The sequence below is a fragment of the Symphalangus syndactylus genome, chromosome 9 (assembly GCF_028878055.3).
Source record: "Symphalangus syndactylus isolate Jambi chromosome 9, NHGRI_mSymSyn1-v2.1_pri, whole genome shotgun sequence".
NCBI lineage: Eukaryota > Metazoa > Chordata > Mammalia > Primates > Hylobatidae > Symphalangus > Symphalangus syndactylus.
In genome coordinates, this window is record NC_072431.2 from 58,533,058 (window position 1) to 58,553,656 (window position 20,599).

Here is a 20,599-nt window from a genome sequence, read left to right on the forward strand (position 1 = left end):
GGCTATGCTCGCACGTGAGGCTATGCAAAGAATCTCAGTGTCTGACGTCTCTGTTTTCACTCCTTTGGAGTTTCTAAAGGCAACTCTGGGCACAGAGGATAAACGTAAAGGGTCCAGAGAGTTTGCGTTCTTAGCTTAATTGATATTTTAAAAAGTAAAGACAGGGTAATGTGTGTTGACAGGAACAGCTGTTTCTCCTTCACCTGACCAGGTACCTCTTAGGACCTCTCTGCTCTCAGTTCCCTTTAAACCCAGGCCCCTTGGCTCTTCCTCTCATTCTAGCAGAGAGATGGTGGCAGGATTCAGAAATGGGAATTCTGCTCATGGGGAGAGACATGGGACAACGAGGTTTATCTGCTCACCCTGAGAGTCCCAGAGCTCAATTCCAGACCCCAGATCTGCCAGGGACAGAAGGGAAATGTACAGGGAGGTCTCAAATGAGAGTTAGGAAGGCCACCTGGCTCTGCTTGGGAAAATGCCCACTAAGAGTGGGGTGAGAGACAAGGAATTCTACATCCTAAAGGTTAAGAAACTAATTTCTTTTTCTTTTTTTTTTTTTTTGAGACGGAGTCTCGCTCTGTCGCCCAGGCTGGAGTGCAGTGGCGCAATCTCAGCTCACTGCAAGCTCCGCCTCCCGGGTTCACGCCATTCTCCTGCCTCAGCCTCTCCAAGTAGCTGGGACTACAGGCGCCCGCCACCATGCCCAGCTAATTTTTTGTATTTTTAGTAGAGACGGGGTTTCACCGTGGTCTCGATCTCCTGACCTCGTGATCTGCCCGCCTCGGCCTCCCAAAGTGCTGGGATTACAAGCGTGAGCCACCGCGCCCGGCCAAGAAACTAATTTCTTAATCTTTTTTTTGTTGTTTTTGAGACAGGTTCTCACTATATCGCCTAGGATGGAGTGCAGTGGCGTGTTCTTGGCTTACTGCAACCTCCACCTCCCAGGTTCAAGCAATTCTCCTGCCTCAGCCTCCCAAGTAGCTGGGATTACAGGCACATGCCACCACCCGCAGCTAATTTTTTTGTATTTTTAGTAGAGACAGTGTTTCAACATGTTGGCCAGGCTGGTCTCAAACTCCTGACCTCAGTATCTGCCTGCCTCAGTCTCCCAAAGTGCTGGGACTACAGGCATGAGCCACCTCGCCTGGCCTAATTTCTTAACCTTTCTAAGTTTCTACAGAGCAGTAGGGGCACTAGGTCCTGAACAAAGCAACAGGTCCCTATAGGTTAGAGAAGAGGAGCAGAGAAGCAGAGAAGGAGAGGACAGAGACGTGGGCAAAGAGCAGCACCTCATGTGTTCAGGGATAATCCTTCGGAAAAGTCTCTTGATTATATATTAAGTCCTGAGAATAACATGGAAAAAGTACCAGATTTGGCCAGGCGCGGTGGCTCACGCCTGTAATCTCAGCACTTTGGGAGGCTGAGGTGGGCGGATCACCTGAGGTCAGGAGTTCGAGACCAGCCTAACCAACATGGAAAAACTCCGTCTCTACTAAAAATACAAAATTAGCTGGGCGTGGTGACACATGCCTATCATCACAGCTACTCAGGAGGCTGTGGCAGGAGAATCACTTGAACACAGGACGCGGAGGTTGCGGTGAGCCGAGATCACGCCATTGCACTCCAGCCTGGCAACAAGAGCGAAACTCCATCTCAGAAAAAAAAAAAGGGTACCAGATTTGGAGTTAAAGACTGGGCCCCAAGTTTTGCCACTCATCAGTGCAACTGATGACCATGCATGCACAAGACATTGAGACCTCTACTCTCACCTCCACTTTATTTACTTATTTATTTTTTGAGACAGGGTCTCTCTGTGTCACCCAGGCTGGACTGCAGTGGTGCCATCTCGGCTCACTGCAACCTCGGCTTCCCAGGCTCAAGTGATCCTCCAACCTCAGCCTCCCAAGTAGCTGGGACTACAGGCGTGTGCCACCATGCCTGGCTAATTTTTTGGATATTTGGTAGAGACAGGGTCTTGCCATTTTGCCCAAGCTGGTCTTGAACTCTTGACCTCAAGTGATCCTCCTGCCTCAGCCTCTCAAAGTGTTGGGATTACAGGTATAAGCCACCTCGCCTGGACTACTTTCACTTTCCTTACCTGTAAAATAAGGAATAATACTAGCTGCCTCAATTAATGTGTTACTAGGCCGGGCGCGGTGGCTCACGCTTGTAATCCCAGCACTATGGGAGGCCGAGGCGGGCGGATCACGAGGTCAGGAGATCGAGACCACGGTGAAACCCCGTCTCTACTAAAAATACAAAAAATTAGCCGGGCGTGGTGGCGGGCGCCTGTAGTCCCAGCTACTCGGAGAGGCTGAGGCAGGAGAATGGCGTGAACCCGGGAGGCGGAGCTTGCAGTGAGCCGAGATTGCGCCACTGCACTCCAGCCTGGGCGACACAGCGAGACTCCGTCTCAAAAAAAAAAAAAAAAAAAAAAAAATTAATGTGTTACTGTGAAGATTAAATGAAAGAATATATATGAGAACTCTTTATAAGTTGCAAACTGCTATATAAATGAGTTAAGATTATTGTTCTTACAGTTTTCTAAGACTAAGTCAATCCTTACCTAGGCCAGGTGCGGTGGCTCATGCCTATAATCCCAGCACTTTGGGAGGGCAAGACAGGTGGATCACTTGAGGTCAGGAGTTTGAGACCAGCCTGGCCAACATGGTGAAACCCCGTCTCTACTAAAACAAAACAAAACAAAACAAAAAAAATACAAAAATTAGCCTGGTGTCGTGGTGCGTGCCTGTAGTCCCAGCTACTTGGGAGGCAGAGGTGAGAACCTGGGAACGCTTGAATCTGGGAGGTGGATGTTGCACTGAGCAAAGATTGTGCCACTGCACCTCAAAAAAAAAAATCTGCTGAAACAGTCAGCTCTTTTCAGTGAGTAGATTGTTACTAGCAAACAAAGAAGCAAAGAAACACCAGCGAGTTTTGTTGACAAGGCATAACTCCTTACCCAGTGAGAACACGTTCCCGTAATTCTCCAGCATCACATCTCTATAGAGGTCCCTCTGAGCAGGTTCCAAACGCTTCCACTCCTTCCGGATGAAGTATACAGCTACATCCTCAAAGGTTACCAGCTCCTGAAACAACACGTGCTGGCATGCAATTTCAGGGTGAGGAATGTGAATGGCGGCACCAAAAAAATCACTGAGGATGGGGTGAAAAATGCACATTTGGGAAGGGAGGAAAGGAGGACTGGGTGGAGAAAGAGAGACAGGAGTCCAAGATGGAAGGTGAGGGTCCATGATTCAGCAGGACAGAACCATGGGCCTGATGGAGGAGATCAGGGTTTAAGGCTGTGAATGGGATGTCATTGTACAGAAAATGGAAAGGACAAGGATGAAGGGAACCACAGCTCACCTGGGACTTGGCCTTTAGGAGTGCAGCCGCCAACATCTCATCCCCCAGGCTGTCCTTGTTGGAAAAGGCAGGAACTTTTGAAGGAAGAGCTGAAGGGCAATAAAAGGGCCCAGGAATGAGTCCATCTGCTCTGACCTCCCAACCTGCTGACTTCCCAACCCACAGAAAGCTCCTGGGGTCCTGGGACAACACAGGACCCTCTCTCTCACATTTCTGAGTTTGCTTCCTCTGCAGCTAGCTGAAGTGTGTCCAACAAAGGCAAACTCAGAGCAGGTCCATCCTTCCTGAGCAGATGGCCACAGGCCTGGTCATTCTTGGTCTCCAGTCTGCCCCAGGTCCCCTCTTCTCTCCAGTCACTCTTCTCTTAATGAAACCGCCCAGTCCTATCTTAGTGATTACTGCATTCTCGTCCATTCACCCAAGCTTGGCCAGAAACATATGATCCTGCTCTTGCACGAAGTTCTATTTTTTTTTTTTTTTGAGGTGGGTTTTGCTATGTTGCCCAGGCTGGTCTCAAACTCCTGGGCTCAAGTGATCCTCCCGCCTCAGCCTCCCAAATAGCTGGGATTACAGGCGTGTGCCACTGCACCCAGCATGAAGTTCTTAGACCAGAGAAAAACCAGCAGCTTCACCCCAGCCGACTGGAAACACAATGCCCACAGCTCCTTTTTCTCCACCCCAGATCAAATCTGTACACTAAAAATGTTCCCTGTTTCTGTGTTGGATCTCTTACCTTTTTCTGAAATTCTTTTTTTTTTTTTTTTTTTTGAGATGGCATCTCACTCTGTCACCCAGGCTGGAGTGCAGTGGCGTGATCTCGACTCACTGCAACCTCCACCTCCCGGGTTCAAGCAATTCTCCTGCCTCAGCCTCTGGAGTAGCTGGGACTACAGGTACGTGCCACCATGCCCGGCTAATTTTTTGTATTTTTAGTAGAGATGGGGTTTCACTGTGTTGGCCAGGATGGTCTCAATTTCCTGACCTTGTGATCTGCCCGCCTTGGCCTCCCTAAATGCTAGGATTACAGGAGTGAGCCACCGTGCTCGGCCGCAAAATATATTTTAGTGGCTTCCTATTCACTCTATCTTTTTGTCTATGACCCATAAAATGATTCCAAAGCGCTTTTTCTAAAAGCATGCTCCTAAAAAGCACAAACTATGCCTATGAAGTCGGCTGCATAGAATGCCCAAAAAATGGAATGATTGACACAGTTTAATTAATCTCGTGTGAAGTACTCACAACCCCTCAAAACTGCCTCAGTGGCCAGGTGCTGTGGGTCACACCTGTAATTTCAACACTTTGGGAGGCCAAGGTGGGCACTGAGGTCAGGAGTTTAAGACCAGCCTGACCAACATGGCAAAACCCCGTCTCTACAAAAATTAGCCAGGCGTGGTGGCGGGCACCTGTAGTCCCAGCTACATGGGAGGCTGAGGCAGGAGAATCACTTGAACCCAGGAGGCGGAGGTTGCAGTGAGCCGAGATTGTGCCACTGCACTCTAGCCTGAGCAACAGAGCAAGACTCCATCTCAAAAAAAAAAAAAAAAAAAAAAATCTGCCTCAATTATCAAACCTATCAAGCTGTCATTGATTACTGTTCGGTCAGCTTCCCCACTAGGCTGTGAGTTACTGAATGGCGAAGAGTGTGTCTTATTCACGTCTGGATTCTAGTAGTTAGCCTAGTACCTGGTAAATGAGTGATTTCAATGGATGATTGCGGAATGACTGAGTAATAGAATGAATGAGTCCTTATTCCTCACCACTGTCAAGCAGGGCCTGAGGTTCCTGAGATACGAGATCGGCCTGAGTTTCCATGGAAGGGCAAGGTGCTCTCTGGTCTCCTGGGTGCAGACTCAGCGGGAAGTGGGTTTTAAAAGAGAATGAGGAAGCACTGCAGAAGCAAAAGTTCAAGGTTCAAAGATAATTCAAAAAAACCTCCTGAATACAGAAAGATGGGAGCTAGTATTTCAGTGAGTACCCAGGAACAGTGAGAAGAAATGTGGCAACTGGGACTAGTCTTTTATTTTTTAATTTATTTTTTCCTTTTTGTGGAGAACGGGGTCTCGCTATACTGCCCAGGCAGGTCTCCAACTCCTGGGCTCAAGCTATCCTCCTGCCTGTTGCCTCCCTGAGAGCTGGGATTACAGGCGTGAGCCACCACGCCCAATATTAATTTTTTTTATTTTTTTTTAAGATTAAGACGGAATTTCACTCGTCACCCAGGCTGGAGTGCAATGGTGCAATCTCATCTCACTGCCACCTCTGCCTCCCGGGTTCAAGTGATTCTCCTGCCTCAGCTTCCCAAGTAGCTGGGATTACAGGCATGCACCACCACGCCTGGCTAATTTTTGTATTTTTAGTAGAGATGGGATTTCACTGTGTCGGCCAGGCTGGTCTCGAACTCCTGATCTCAGGTGATCCACCCACCCCAGCCTCCCCAAGTGCTAGGATTACAGGCGTGAGAAACCATGCCCAGCCTCAGACTAGTCTTTTAGATCCTGGTAAATATACTTCCTGAAATGAGACTATCACAAGGATCACAAAAAAGGCCCAAGTTCCTCAACAATATCCCACCTTTGGCTGCCCCCATCACTTTCAGTAATATTTATAACAAAATGCAGGAGCGGGTATATACATTCACTGGCATAAAAAGACTACTCCCAGGCTGGGCACGGTGGCTCATGCCTGTAATCCCAGCACTTTGGGAGGCCGAGGCAGGCAAATCACGAGGTCAGGAGTTTGAGACCAGCCTGGCCAGGATGATGAAACCCTGTCTCTACTAAAAATACAAAAAATTAGCTGGGCATGGTGGTGTGTGCCTGTAATCCCAGCTACTCGGGAAGCTGAGGCAGGAGAATCACTTGATCCCAGGAGGTGGAGGTTGTAGTGAGCCAAGATCATGCCACTGCACTCCAGTCTGGGCAATAAAGAGAGATTCTGCCTCAAAAAAAAAAAAAAGAAAGAAAAAGAAAAGAAAAAATACAAAAATTAGCTGGGCATGGTGTTACATGCGCCTGTAATCCCAGCTACTTGGGAGGCTGAGGCAGGAGAATCGCTTGAACCCGGGAGGCAGAGGTGGCAGTGACCCAAGATCGCGCCATTGTACTCCAGCCTGGGCAACAGTGAGACTCTGTCTCAAACAAAACAAAACAAACAAACAAACAAAAAAACCCTGGATTTTATCTACCTCTCATTATCTCTTTACTCATTTGCTCACATAGCAAATGTTTGCTGGGTGCTAACTCTATTGCCACTCAAAACTGCAAGGAGTAAAAAAAATCAGGAATGCAAAAAGTATGTGCTTCATAATTACAGACTGTTACACTCACATAAGGCATCAAAGGAAGAGGAATGGATAAGAGAATGAGAGAATAAAAGAAAAAAAGAACAAAGGAAGAGGGGGTCCTGTTTGAAAGTCAGTTGCAAGTTTGGACAACTCTGGTCTTCAGGTAGCAGGGGATATAGAATGTCCAATACCAGAGCCCTTACACAGTGGAAAGCACTGACTCAGGCACAAGCCAGGCCACTGGCAATCAAGGTGACACACCTTCTTGCCACCATCGCCCTCCCAGCAGGGTCCCTTCAACGGTGTCTCAGAGCCAACCATCATATCCCTTATCAACCGCCTTTACAATCTCCAGAGCTATTTATGAGCTGATGCCCTCAACAAGTCAGCTTTCAGTACAAACTCCTAGAAAGGCAGGTCAAAGGTCTGACTCCAGAGAAGAAGGCAACGCTCCCTCTCACAGCTGGGTTAAGGGAAGCTGGAACTCAAAGGCATATTGTTGAGAACAAGCACCCAGTGTCCACATCAGTAAACAGAGTTTCTCGCAGAAAGAAAACTCTCCATTGTGCCCCCATGGCCTCAGGTCCAGGCGGGGCCCTTCCCCTGCTCTGTTGCCAGCCTCACTCCCTGGTGCTGCCCGTGGGGACCGAGATAGATGGCCTGGCAGTGAGAACAAAACACGGAAAGCTTTACCTGCCTGATTCTTTCCTTCCTTGTTTGAAGTCAGTCCCTAGAAGGCCAAAGGGGCAATTACTGGGAATTCAGCAGCCTCTGTTCAAGTTCCCGGGAATTCTGACTTTTGTTGATGCCGATGCTGTGTGATTAAGGGGAAAAAAAGGAATTTAAAATATTCAGGCAAACGTCTTTTTTTTTCCATGTGAGATAGGGTCTGACTCTGCTGCTCAGGCTGGAGTGCAGTGAGTTTGAGCTCACTCCAGCCTCAAACTCCTGAGTTCAAGTGATCCTCCCAGCTCAGCCTCCCAAGGAGCTGGGACTAAAGGTGTGCACTGCCACATCTGGCTGAGTTTTTTAAAATTCTTTTTGTAGAAATGCAGCCTCACTATGTTGCTCAGGCTGGTCTCAATCTCCTGGCCTCAAGTGATTCTCCCACCTCAGGCTCCCAAAGTGCTGGGATTACAGGCATGAGCCACCAAGTCCAGCCTAAACTTCATTTCTAATCAAGACATTGAGAAAAGGAAAAAAAAGAGAATACTTATTATATGCTAATAAATACCAATTAAGACCACCACCACAACTAGTATTTGCGTTGCATCCGTGGAGAGATGAAAGGGAATGGTAGGTTCTCAGGTCCACCTCCACCCAGAGTAAGAAAGTTCTAACGTTCTGTCAGCTAACTTGCTAGACACTGGGCTCCCAACTACTTCAGCAGGGGATCCACATTGCACAGCTGAGCCATTAGACGTCTTCAGGTGATTCGCTGAAAATCTATCTCCTTGGACCTTCACCTCACAGAGACCTAGTGCATCACAGAAATTCAATGACTGGCCATGTGCAGTGGCTCACGCTTGTAACCCCAGCACTTTAGGAGGTTGAGGTGGGAGGATTACTTGAGCCCAGGAGTTCCAGGCTACAATGAGCCATGATGGCACCACTGCACTCCAGCCGGGGGCAACAGAGCAAGACCTTAATACACACACAAAAATTTTAAAAGGAAAAAAAAAAAAAAAAAAAGGCCGGGCGCAGTGGCTAACGCCTGTAATCCCAACACTTTGGGAGGCCAAGGCGGGTGGATCACTTGAGGCCAGGAGTTGGAGACCAGCCTGGCCAAAAGGGCAGAACCCCGTCTCTACTAACAATATAAAAAACGTCGCCGGATGTGGTGGCGGGCGCCTGTAGTCCCAACCAATCGGGAGGCTGAAGCAGGAGAAGCGCTTGAACCGGGAGGCGGAGGTTGCAGTGAGCCGAGATCGCGCCACTGCACTCCAGAGACAGACTGTCTCAAAAATAAATAAATAAAAATTAATTTTTTTAAAAAAAGGGCTACAATAACAGAATCTTCTCCTTCCACCCGACTGTCCATCAAACATGTATAATCAAATGATGCCCACTCTCCACAGATGTCTTTTCTGGAGAAAATAATACGCTCAGTTCCTCTAATTCGTCCACCGGTTTCAGGTTCATCACTCTGTAAACACCGATGTGGATTCAATCCCACTTCCGGAGAGGGGATCAAACCAGGAATCTAATACAACTGAAAACGGAGCCTGAGCCAGATGTATCACTCGATGCACTGGGCTCCAGCAGGATTACCCCTGGAATCGGCGTCTGCACCCACTCCCAGCCCTCGTCCTAACTGCGTACGCTTAGCAGAACTTCTCTGATCCTTGGACCCAGCTGCGTAAAAATAAACTTCCTCTCCTGCCAAGGGCACGAATAACTGTGTTAACATCAAATAAAAACGTCTAGGAGAAGTATCAAGTTAGGGTCGCTGTCATTAGCTGCTTTCAAGACAGAGGCGCCCCTACCGATCTGCTGATACTTTTAAACGCTCCAGCTGGGGCGCCGTTTAAGTCACAAAACCAGAACCGGAGCCCCACTACTAACCCCTACGCAGGGTCCTGCTAGGCTAGGGGGATCTCTGGGGAAGCGGAGTAAAGGACGGGCTGCAGGGGACGGAGGGGCGCCTCCCCGAACCCTGCTCCGGGCCGGCCGGGGTACCCTGCGGGCCGCAGCGGCACAGACACCACCCTCTTCCCCGGCGACCACAGCCTCAGTCTCACCGCGAGACCCGGGGACGCGTGGACTCACCCTGGGGGCAGGGACGACAGATTTGGAGGGCCGGACACGGACCAGGCCCTGTCAGACCCTGTCACAGACCCACACACCGGGGACAGAACAAAGAACGGAAGTTCCCCCTCGTTTCGCTTCCGGGTCGGTTGTTCTTGCCACTCACCCGTGCCCCCAACGCCCACTTGTTCTGTCTAGGAAAATGGGAGGTCCTCGCCTCTCTGTGGTTTGCTGACTCAGGGCGGCTGGCAGGCGGCGAGGGCAAGGAGCCCGATCGCTGACGCGGCACTCGGGGATCTTTCGCTGCGGGGCTGGCCGGCTGCGCCCTCTGCTGGCCATGCAGGTGCGAAAGCGGCCGACCAAGGTCCTGGGCCTCAGGACATGTGCTCCGGCGTCGCCGGCCTTGGGGGCGGGCAGCGGGGGCGCGCGGGGATGTCGAGCCCGCGCTTCTCAGGCTTGCTCGCGAAGGGCAGCAGTAAACATACAATTATTGAAGGATTCATCAATATTAAAAAATGAATCTGATTTAAAACTTGCCTCCGAACAAACCGAGTTTTTTTGGTTTCTTGTAAAAATGCGCCCTTTAAATTACCCACATCTGAAGAAAACATTCCAGTCCATCACAGAGTTGACATGAGGAAAAAACCCGTGTACAGGTGATGAGAGCAGAGAAGAGGAAGCTTACCGGCCGGGCGCGGAGGCTCACGCCTGTAATCCCAGCACTTTAGGAGGCCGAGGCGGGCGGATCCCCTGAGGTCAGGAGTTCGAGACCAGCCTGGCCAACATGGCGAAACCCCGTCTCGACTAAAAACACAAAAAAATTACCCGGGCGTGGTGGCAGGCGCCTGTAATCCCAGCTACTCTGGAGGCTGAGACAGGAGAATCGCTTGAACCCAAGAGGCGGAGGTTGCAGTGAGCCGACATCGCACCACTGCACTCCAGCCTGGCCACAGAGTGAGACTGTCTCAAAAAAAAAACAAAAAAACAGGAAGCTACAGGTGGAAGCGAGGCGGGATAGATAGTCAAGGAAGTGACCGTGTCCTGGAGACGCGGCAACCGTGGTGACCGCACAGTCAACACAGTAAGCCCCAGCATTCGCATTGTAATTGAGCTCATTCAAGCTGAGCTCTCTCCAGTAGGGACTTTCCCCTGTAGGGAGCATGCGCATTTTTATTTCACCTGTCCTCAAACTGACCCTTTGCTCATTATCATAGTAAAAAACACGCCCCTGGGTGGAGATTTAAGATGCTAATGAAACATGCAATGTATGAACAAGCCTGTACGCCCACTGCGCATGTGCACCTAGAGGACCACCCGGAACATGCTTACTAGTAACACTTCTCCCACCCCCTTATGAATAATCGTGTAAGACCCCCCCAAAAGGGGGTCTCTCTAGAGCCAGCCTTTGCCGTTTCATCCTTAGGAGCAGCCCTCCCTGAACTAACTCTCTCTCTATCTCTCTCTCTCTCAGGGTGTACTGTCTACTCTGCACTTAACTTTCAAAATACTATTTTCCTTTTGCAGTAAATTACTCTATGCTGGATTTCCTTTGACATGTGTTTCTTTTATTCTTTTTCCTTTTTTTTTTTTTGTTGCTGTTGTTGTTGTTGACAGGGAGTCTCGCTCTTGTCACCCAGGCTGGAGTGCAGTGGTGTGATCTTGGCTCACTGCAACCTCTGCCTCCAGGGTTCAAGCGATTCTTGTGCCTCAGCCTCCCAAGTAGCTGGGACTACAGGCGTGCGACACCATACCCGGCTAATTTGTTTGTATTTTTAGTAGAGACAAGGTTTCACCATGTTGGTCAGGCTTGTCTCGAACTCCTGACCTCAAATGATCTGCCGCCTCAGCCTCCCAAAGTGCTGGGGTTACAGGTGTGAGCCACTGCGCCCGACCTCCTGTGTGTTTCTTGTTTAAAATTTTTTTTTTTTTTTTTTGAGACAGGGGTCTTACTCTGTCACCCAGGCTGGAGTGCAGTGTTGTGATTTCGGCTCACTGCAACCTCCACCTCACAAGGTCAAGCGATCCTCCCACCTCAGCCTCCCGAGTAGCTGGAACCCCAGATGCATGCCACCATGCCCGGCTACTTTTTCGTAGAGACGGGGTTTCACCATGTTGCCCAGACTGGTCTCCAACTTCTGAGCTCAAGGGATCCGCCCACCTCAGCCTCCCAAAGTGTTGGGATTACAGGTGTGAGCCACTGCACCCGGCCTTAAATTCTTTTAAACTAAGAAGATAAGAAATGAGGTATCACAACAGCTATCAATAGAAGGAAAGCACCTCATCATGTTCATGCTTTCCTCTGCCTTCTTCAACATATGAAGTCTTTTTTTTTTTTTTTTTTTTAGAGACAGGGTCTCACTTTGTCACCCAGGCTGGAGTGCAGTGGCATGACCCTACCTCACTACAGCCTCGACCTCCTGGACTCAAGCAATCATCCCTCCTCAGCCTCCAGAGTAGCTGGGACCACAGGCACGCACCATCACACCTGGCTTCCTTTCTGTTTTGTAGACTGGGTGCTGCCAGTTCATGAATCCCTAATAAAGCCAACTCAATCTTTAAAATTCAATTTGTTGGCCGGGCACAGTGCCTCACGCCTGTAATCCCAGCACTTTGGGAGGCCGAGACAGATAGATCACCTGAGGTCAGGAGTTTGAGACCAGCCTGGCCAACATGGTGAAACCCCGCCTCTACTAAAAATACAAAAACAAAAATTAGCCGGGAGTGGTGGCGGGCACCTGTAATCCCAGCTACTTGGGAGACTGAGGTGGCAGAACGGCTTGAAACAGGGAGGTGGAGGTTGCAGTGAGCTGAGATCGCACCACTGCACCCCAGCCTGGGAGAGACAGAGCGATACTCCATCTCTCTCTATATATACATATCCTGAAGTATGTTTATGGTCTGTTTCCTACAACTAGGGTATAAGCTCCATGAGGTCAGGACTTTGTTTTGTTCAGTGATGTACCTGCTGCCTGGTAGGCACTCCCAAATATTTGTTAAATTAGTGACTGACAGGTGAATAGATAACCACTGACACATACCAAAAGGAGCACTTGCTTTTTGTTCGTTTTTGTTTTTGGGGTGGGGAGATTTTTTTGGTTTGTTTGTTTGTTTTGAGACAAACAAACATGGCGAAACTCTATCTCTACAAAACATACAAAATTTAGCCTGGTGTGGTGGCATGCATTTGTAGTCCCAGCTACTCGGGAGGCTGAGATGGGACAGTCACTTGAGTTCAGGAGGTTGAGGCTGCACTGAATTGTGATTTAACACTGCACTCCAGCCTGGGTGACAGAGCAAGACTCTGTCTCGAAAACAACAATAACAAACACAAAACAAAACAAAAACAAAAAAAGAAACGTTTAGCAAACTTAGTTCTAAAACGCACACAATCAACTGATTCAATGTCAAAGTCATCCTTAAATTCCACAATAATCTCTGTTTTATGAGCTGTGTAAGTATCTGAACAATGTTTCAAAAGCACTTGAAACAAGGCAAAGGAGTTCTTTAATGTGTGAGAGAGCGGTGCAAACGATCAACTTTACTAACCCTAGAATAATTCTCATCTTGTTTTTATCTTAGCCTTCTATCTAGCTGAGAAGCACTATGCTCCTTGGAAGCTGCCTAGCATTCTTTAAAGAGATACGTTTTTCTGGCCAGGCACAGTGGCTCACGCCTGTAATCCTAGCACTTTAGGAGGCCGAGGCAGGTGGATCGGTTGAGGCCAGGAGTCTGAGAACAGACTAGCTAACATGCTGAAAACTCATCTCTACTAAAAATACAAAAATTAGCCAGGTGTGGTGGCGCAAGCCTGATAGCTCAGCTACTTGGGAGGCTGAGGCACGAGAACCGCTTGAACCCAGGAGGTGGAGGTTGCAGTGAGCCAACATCTCGCCACAGAGATACATTTTTCTGACCTGGTTTTTCCAAATAGAAACAAGGCATTGTGTAGTTTTCTTTGACAACCCTCTCCGTTTGTCCAGACCTGGTTGGTTTATCGCTGGGGACTAGAATAAGATAAATTCGTTTTTAACTTCCCTTTGGCCAGAAGACCCCTCTTCCTGCAGGATTTCTCAAGTCCGTTCCATTGAGGGTTGCTGGCCCCTTCAACTTTCCTTCATCCAGGCTCCTAAACGGAGAGATTGCATAATTCCCCTGTAAATTACAACTATCACCATACAGGGCTGTTCAGGGTCATAACATAGTTCTCCACCTGCTTTCTAGGAGCTTACACTTTGGGTGGGGATACAGACACCTAGAACCAGAGTCTGTCTGGCTCTTTCTAGGTGTCTGTACCCCTCTTTGCAGGGGCGGCAGGAGGAGCAGTGTGTGCAACTTGCTTAAGCTTGGGGGTAAGGAGGGGGTGGAGCAGCCTAGGCTTGCCAGATGTGAATTTTGGGGTTTTTTATGAGACAGAGTCTTGCTCTGTCACCCAGGCTGGAGTGTGGTGGCACGATCTCGGCTCACTGCAACCTCTGCCTTCCGGGTTCAAGTGATTCTCCTCCCTCAGCCTCTCGAGTAGCTGGGATTATAGGCATGCACCATCATGCCTGGCTAATTTTTGTATTTTTAGTAGAGACGGGGTTTCACCATCTCTACTGGTCGAGACCAGGCTGGTCTTGAACTCCTGACTTCAGGTGATTCACCCACCTCAGCCTCCCAAAGTGCTGAGATTACAAGCATGAGCCACTGTGCCTGGCCAGGAACTCAGTATTTAAGGGAAGAAAGCATGCAAGAGGAAAATAAGGAAGAAGGAGAGGCAGTGAGGCAAATGTTTTTTGTTTTGTTTTGTTTTTCTTGAGACAGGGTCTTGCTCTGTCACCAGGCTGGAGTGCAGTGGCACGATCTCGGCTCACTGCAACCTCCACCTCCCAGGTTCAAGCGATTCTTATGCCTCAGCCTCCCAAGTAGCTGGTACTACAGGTACGTGCCACCACGCCCAGCTAATATTTTGTATTTTTAGTAGAGACAGGGTTTCACAGTGTTAGCCAGGATAGTCTCAATCTCCTGATCTTGTGATCTGCCTGCCTCGGACTCCCAAAGTGCTGGGATTACAGGCGTGAGCCACTGCGCCCAGTCCAGCAAATGGTTATTTTATTTTATTTTTTGAAACAGAGTCTCACTCTGTTGCCCAGGCTGGAGTCCAGTGGGTCCATCTCGGCTCACTGCAATCTCCACCTCCTAGGCTCAAGTGATTCTCCTGCCTCAGCCTCCCAAGTAGCTGAGATTACAGATGGGCACCACCACACCCAGCTAATTTTTGTATTTTTAGTAGAGATGGGGTTTTGCCACGTTGGCCAGGCTGGTCTTGAACTCCTGGCCTCAAGTGATCCACTCGCTTCCGAAAGTGCTGGGATTACAGGCATGAGCCACTGCACCCTGCTGCAAATGGTTACTTTTTTGTGAGGTTCTCATTAGTGTTCGGTAAATCTACGTTTTATGTAAGATACAATAAACATTTGAAAAGAGGGAGTGGAGGAAAAAGTCAATTATGCATCTGTCTCAGGATAGGTGGAGGGATGATTCCTGGTCTCTTCCTCGTTCTGTAATTGGGAAGATAAGCTTGTAATCAACATTGTCAGTATGAGATTTCACAGAACTCGGATTAGGGCTGGTTTATAGGGGGAATGTTTATGCTGAAAGATTTAGAGGCTAATGAGGAATTTACTGGCAAGCAATTTGTGAGGAAGACCATCTGGGGAGGTATATGCCTTTTGCCATTGTAGGAACCTGGCTTATGTATGAGGCTATGACACAGGGTTGTGGAATTACAGCTTTCTGGGAACAAAAAGGAAGGGAGTTTTGACTCAGTTCCCAAGCATAAATTTCCTCGGCATGCCTCTACCATACCCAGCGAATTTTGTTTTCATGTTTTGTAGAAACAAGGTCTCACCATGTTGCCAAGGCTGGTCTCAAACTCCTGGGTTCAAGTGATCCTCCCACCTTTGCCTCCCAAAGTGCTGGGATTACAGGTGTGAGTCACCATGCCTGGCCTTGTGAAGTTATTTTCTTTTTTCTTTTCTTTTTTTTTTTTTCGAGACAGAGTCTCGCTCTGTCTCGCCCAGGCTGGAGTGCAGTGGCGCGATCTCAGCTCACTGCAGCCTCCGCCTCCCAGGTTCAAGCAATTCTCCTGTCTCAGCCTCCCGAGTAGCTGGGATTACAGGCGCCTGCCATCACACCTGGCTAATTTTTGTATTTTTAGTAGAGACGGGGTTTCACCATGTTGGCTAGGCTCGTCTCAAACTGCTGACCTCAAGTGATTGTCTGGCCTCGGTCTCCCAAAATGCTGGGATTACAGGTGTAAGCCACCGTGCCTGGCCTTGTGGGGTTATTTTCGAAAGTCCTTGAGACAGTCCCTATCTCAGACATGCAAGCATGAGCCCTTCTCCTTGGTGTTCTCATGGCTCCAATTTGTTTGGACCTGACAATGTGATTTTGTCCTGGTATCTGCAACTTTCACAAGATGGAGCAACTCAACACCAGATTCCACCCCAAATTATTCCTTCATTCACTCAAAAAGTATCTAGGCACCAATGTGTCAGGCACCGTGTTGGTCACAGGGGATGCCATGATGAACAAGAGAAGGAACCACAGGCTTTTGAATGGGAGAGTGAAGCATGTGAAAAACAGACACGGAGAGCTGGGTGCGGTGGCTCATGCCTGTAATCCCAGTGCTTTGGGAGGCCTAGGATGGAGAATCTCTTCTGCTCGGGAGTTGGAGACCAGCCTGGACAACCTAGTGAGACCCCCGTCTCTATCAAAATAAAAAAAAAAAATAAAATTAGCTGGGTGCGGTGGGGTGCACCTGTAGTCCCAGCTACTTGGGAGGCTGAAGTGGGAGGATCACTTGAGCCCGGGATTCTGAGGGTGCAGTGAGCTGATATCAGGCCACTGCACTCCAGCCTGGGCGACAGAGCGAGATCCTGTCTCAAACAAAACAAAACAAAACAAACCACCACCACTACCAGGCATGAGGGCCAGTGCAGCTGAAGCCTGAAGATCAAGGGCTAGAAGAGGCCAGGCCGGGGCCAGATCAGGCAGGGCCTTGCAGGCTGTGGTAGGTTGTTTGGATTTTATTGTGAGGGAAATAACACATGTCATTCCTTCTGCAACAGCCTTAAGAACTAGGCGTTCTTACCCTAATTTTACAGACGAGGACGATCAAGTCGTTAATTTGTCAAAGGTCACCCGCAGGCGACAGCTGGGGACAGGGTCTGGGAAAACCCGCTAGGCACCGAGGCCCAGAGGGCGTCGGGCGTCCCCGCACGGAGTGCCGCCCGCCGCGACCCGGGAACTGCCTGCTCCCCGGACGCCAGGCCCACCGCGCGCCGCTGGGACACCGAACATACGCCGCTCGCCTTACGGAAGCTGGGAAGGAAGGGGGCGGGGCCGAGGCTGGCGGGCGCGGGGAAAATGGCGGCGGCTGCAGCTACGAACGGGACCGGAGGGAGCAGCGGGATGGAGGTGGATGCAGCAGGTAACGGGCCGTACGGGGGCGGCTTCCGGAGACCTCCTTCAGGGGTGCGTTGAGGCCTCCCTGTGCTCCCGGGAGAAGGGAGGAGGGCGGAGCAGCAACATCTTTCTCTGGGATAAGTTACGGGAGGAAAGTGTGGCCCGGGCTCCGCCGTCCCCCACTGCCATCTCCAGGGAAGAACATGGGGCCCGGACTCTCACCCTCTCTCCTTTCCCTCCACCCTTAGTAGTCCCCAGCGTGATGGCCTCCGGAGTGACTGGGAGTGTTTCCGTCGCTCTCCATCCCCTTGTCATTCTCAACATCTCAGACCACTGGATCCGCATGCGCTCCCAGGAGGGGCGGCCTGTGCAGGGTGAGTGTTGGGCATAGACTCCAGTCTCCTCTCCTTGCTCACCTCCCCCAGACAGTGGTCTTTTCCCTTTCCTTTACTGGAGCCAATTTCCCCCTCCCCCAAATCATCGTTTCCCCAATACATGGTTTCCACTGATCTCAGACCCTCAGGTCATAGAAGTTTCTTTACTCTCACTTTTCCATGTCATTCTCTTTCCCAGTGATTGGGGCTCTGATTGGCAAGCAGGAGGGCCGAAATATCGAGGTGATGAACTCCTTTGAGCTGCTGTCCCACACCGTGGAAGAGAAGATTATCATTGACAAGGAATATTATTACACCAAGGAGGAGCAGTGTGAGAGTGGAACAGATGTGGGGAAGAGGAGTGGGAGTTAAAAAAAAAAAATGTACAGGGTGGGGAAGATGGAGAGGGTTGGAAAGAAACAGGAGAGGTGACCAAGAACAGAGGAGAAAAAGTGAAGAGTAGCTGGAGAGATCTCAGAAAAAGAACACGTTCAGAGTTCTTTCTCAAAAAGAAAGTAAAGGATGAGAGAAGACAGCATAGAAGGGAGTAGTTATTCTAAACTGAGCCAGGATTTGAGGAGGGAAGAGAAAAGCTGGTGAAAATACACCAGGGGCTTCACATTGAGGAAGGATGGTTTAAAGAATTACTATGTCAGGCCGGGCGCAGTGACTTACGCCTATAATCCCAGCACTTTGGGAGGCCGAGGCAGGCAGATCATGAGGTCAGGAGTTCGAGACCAGCCTGGCAAACATAGTGAAACCCCATCTTTACTAAAAATACAAAAATTAGTCTGGCATGGTGGTGCGTGCCTATAGTCCCAGCTACTCGGGTTGCTGAGGCAGGAGAATTGCTTGAACCTGGGAGGTGGAGATGTGGTGAGTCGAGATCGTGCCACTGCACTCCAGCCTGGGCAACAGAGCGAGACTCCGTCTCAAAAAAAAAAAAAAAAAAAATTACTATGTGTTCTGGCCCCTTCCCCTCCAGTTAAACAGGTGTTCAAGGAGCTGGAGTTTCTGGGTTGGTATACCACAGGGGGGCCACCTGACCCCTCGGACATCCACGTCCATAAGCAGGTATGCATGCTCACACCTGTGCGTGCTGGGGCAAAGAATGGAGAATGAGAGGAAGCGGAAAGGTGGGGGGCACTGACTTCCTGTGCATTGTCCCTCTCTTCTAGGTGTGTGAGATCATCGAGAGCCCCCTCTTTCTGAAGTTGAACCCTATGACCAAGCATACAGATGTGAGTAATACTCCATGCCTACTCTGTCATGATTGTCGCTGTACCTTTTACTGTGTGACACCTCTTGGGGAATGCCAGATGCCAGTTACCAGCTGTGACTCTGGCTTAGTCATTTAATCTCCAAACTGTGAAAGGAGGTAATCCCTACTTCATTGGTTTCTTGGGAAGATGAGATGAGAGGAAATGTGTAAAGGCAGCTAGCCCAAATGTTGGCACATAGTGTTCAGGTTTCTCCATCTCCTTCACAGCTTCCTGTCAGCGTTTTTGAGTCTGTCATTGATATAATCAATGGAGAGGTAATACCCTACCCTTCAACCCTCAGATCCTGCTCTTGGCCTCTTTCCTGCTTTTGATTCTCCCTTTGTGGGTTACCTTGCCCTGTAGGCCACAATGCTGTTTGCTGAGCTGACCTACACTCTGGCCACAGAGGAAGCGGAACGCATTGGTGTAGACCACGTAGCCCGAATGACAGCAACAGGCAGTGGAGAGAACTCCACTGGTAATGGAGGGCATTCCTTGGAAGTGGGGTTGGAAGGTGTGGCCACATCCCGTCTCAACCTCCTCCTGTCCTCATCCCCTTGCAGTGGCTGAACACCTGATAGCACAGCACAGCGCCATCAAGATGCTGCACAGCCGCGTCAAGCTCATCTTGGAGTATGTCAAGGCCTCTGAAGCGGGTAGGACGGGCTTCCCTGGCACTTCCCTGGCATTCTTCCTCTCCCTCCTGGGGAAGTGACAGCATCCAAACTAATGCAGTCTCTTTTTGTGCCATTAGGAGAGGTCCCCTTTAATCACGAGATCCTGCGGGAGGCCTATGCTCTGTGTCACTGTCTCCCGGTGCTCAGCACAGACAAGTTCAAGACAGATTTTTATGATGTGAGTGTAAAACCCGGATGGGGAGGCGGGGCTTATGCTGTCACTTTCACGTGCAGGACCGGGGACTGTTGTTCCCTGGGCATGCCACAAGGGATCCCCTGAAGAACTGGTTCTTTCTGTTCCCTCCCAGCAATGCAACGACGTGGGGCTCATGGCCTATCTCGGCACCATCACCAAAACGTGCAACACCATGAACCAGTTTGTGAACAAGTTCAACGTCCTCTACGATCGACAAGGCATCGGCAGGCGAATGCGCGGGCTCTTCTTCTGATGAGGGTACTTGAAGGGCTGATGGACAGGGGTCAGGCAACTGTCCCAAAGGGGAGGGCGCTACACTTCCTTGAGAGAAACCGCTGTCATTAATAAAAGGGGAGCAGCCCCCGAGCACCCCTGTTGGTGGCTCTGTCCTCTCTGTTAGGCACCACACTGGTTTGTCAACTTGGATGTTCATCGAGGCTCATTCTGGCCCTGCTCACAAGCCCTTCTGATGCTCTTCAGTGAGGGAGGCACTGCCATTTGAAGTGACCCCATGTCAGTCACATGGACTGTCTTTAGCTGTCTTTAGTCCAAGGCTGCCTGCTTCCACCTAAGTGGTCTCTGTTCTACACTTTAATGTCACCCTCTACATCATCTTACATAGCCCAACCTTATAAACATGACAATTGACTACTTTCCCAAGCTAAATTAACTTGTTTTTCATACACGCAAAAAAGGGATAGTAAGCAGATTTTTATTAGAAACAAGTCCAAGCCTTGATCCTGTGGGCACTGTGAACTACCAGGAGGGAGAGTTTCTCAATGACCGTTTACTACATATTTTGGAGAGACAGCTAGGAAGTGGTCTAAAGGTTGGGATTGCTGTATGTGATCACTTGTGCCGATTTTCATCACCAGAGCTTTAGAGTGGGAGTTGGAAACTAAGTAATGACCTGTCTGCTAGAAAAGGGGGAAAACCAAGAGACTCTACATTTCATACTGGCGCCGTATCCCCAGAGCCTGACTGGCACACAGGCAGTATAAGACTAAATAAGGGAGTCAGGGGACTCAAAAAGTGGAGCCCCATCTTAAGTATCTCCAAACAGCAGGGACCACTCAGTCCTTGCCACATCCCCAGCATCTATACTGGGGGCCTGGCAGGGAGATGCAGTTTAGTCAGATAATTTACTGAATGGATGAAATAGGAGCATAAAAAGGAACAGGTAGGAATCTAAAAAATGCACAATACCCTGTTTTAATGGAAGTCAGGCCCAGGCTAGAAGG

The 20,599-nt window shown here is 49.5% G+C and overlaps 2 protein-coding genes across 17 annotated transcripts in view; one reads left to right on the top strand and one right to left on the bottom strand.

Annotated features, from left to right (window-relative positions):
• The window catches only part of ZNF3 (zinc finger protein 3), a 25,307-nt gene extending 8,645 nt beyond the window's left edge, over positions 1–16,662 (bottom strand). Inside the window, exons 1-6 of one of the 15 annotated variants that reach the window (XM_055292500.2) lie at positions 16,536–16,662; positions 13,315–13,526; positions 7,346–7,466; positions 5,127–5,257; positions 3,370–3,458; positions 2,963–3,089 (exon numbers count right to left, since the gene is read on the bottom strand). In XM_055292500.2, the coding sequence (XP_055148475.1) occupies positions 2,963–3,089; positions 3,370–3,458; positions 5,127–5,181 (271 nt within the window). In that variant the 5' untranslated portion in view covers positions 5,182–5,257; positions 7,346–7,466; positions 13,315–13,526; positions 16,536–16,662. Of the gene's footprint in view, positions 1–2,962; positions 3,090–3,369; positions 3,459–5,052; positions 5,076–5,126; positions 5,258–7,345; positions 7,467–9,421; positions 10,628–13,314; positions 13,527–16,535 lie in introns of those variants that run through there. The other 14 variants (XM_063646265.1, XM_055292508.2, XM_063646268.1 and 11 more) reach the window with 14 other exon arrangements.
• On the top strand, positions 16,648–19,729 carry COPS6 (COP9 signalosome subunit 6). 2 transcript variants are annotated; one of them, XM_055292512.2, is made up of 10 exons: positions 16,648–16,874; positions 17,098–17,223; positions 17,423–17,554; positions 18,209–18,297; positions 18,402–18,464; positions 18,713–18,760; positions 18,849–18,963; positions 19,049–19,141; positions 19,240–19,340; positions 19,471–19,729. In XM_055292512.2, the coding sequence occupies exons 1-10, from the start codon at positions 16,811–16,813 to the stop codon at positions 19,609–19,611; spliced, it is 972 nt and encodes a 323-aa protein (XP_055148487.1). In that variant the 5' UTR covers positions 16,648–16,810; the 3' UTR covers positions 19,612–19,729. The 2 variants fall into 2 exon arrangements, with proteins under 2 accessions (XP_055148487.1, XP_063502351.1); XM_063646281.1 differs by having other exon boundaries at positions 16,778–16,874; positions 17,101–17,223.
• Positions 19,730–20,599: the final 870 nt, after the last annotated feature.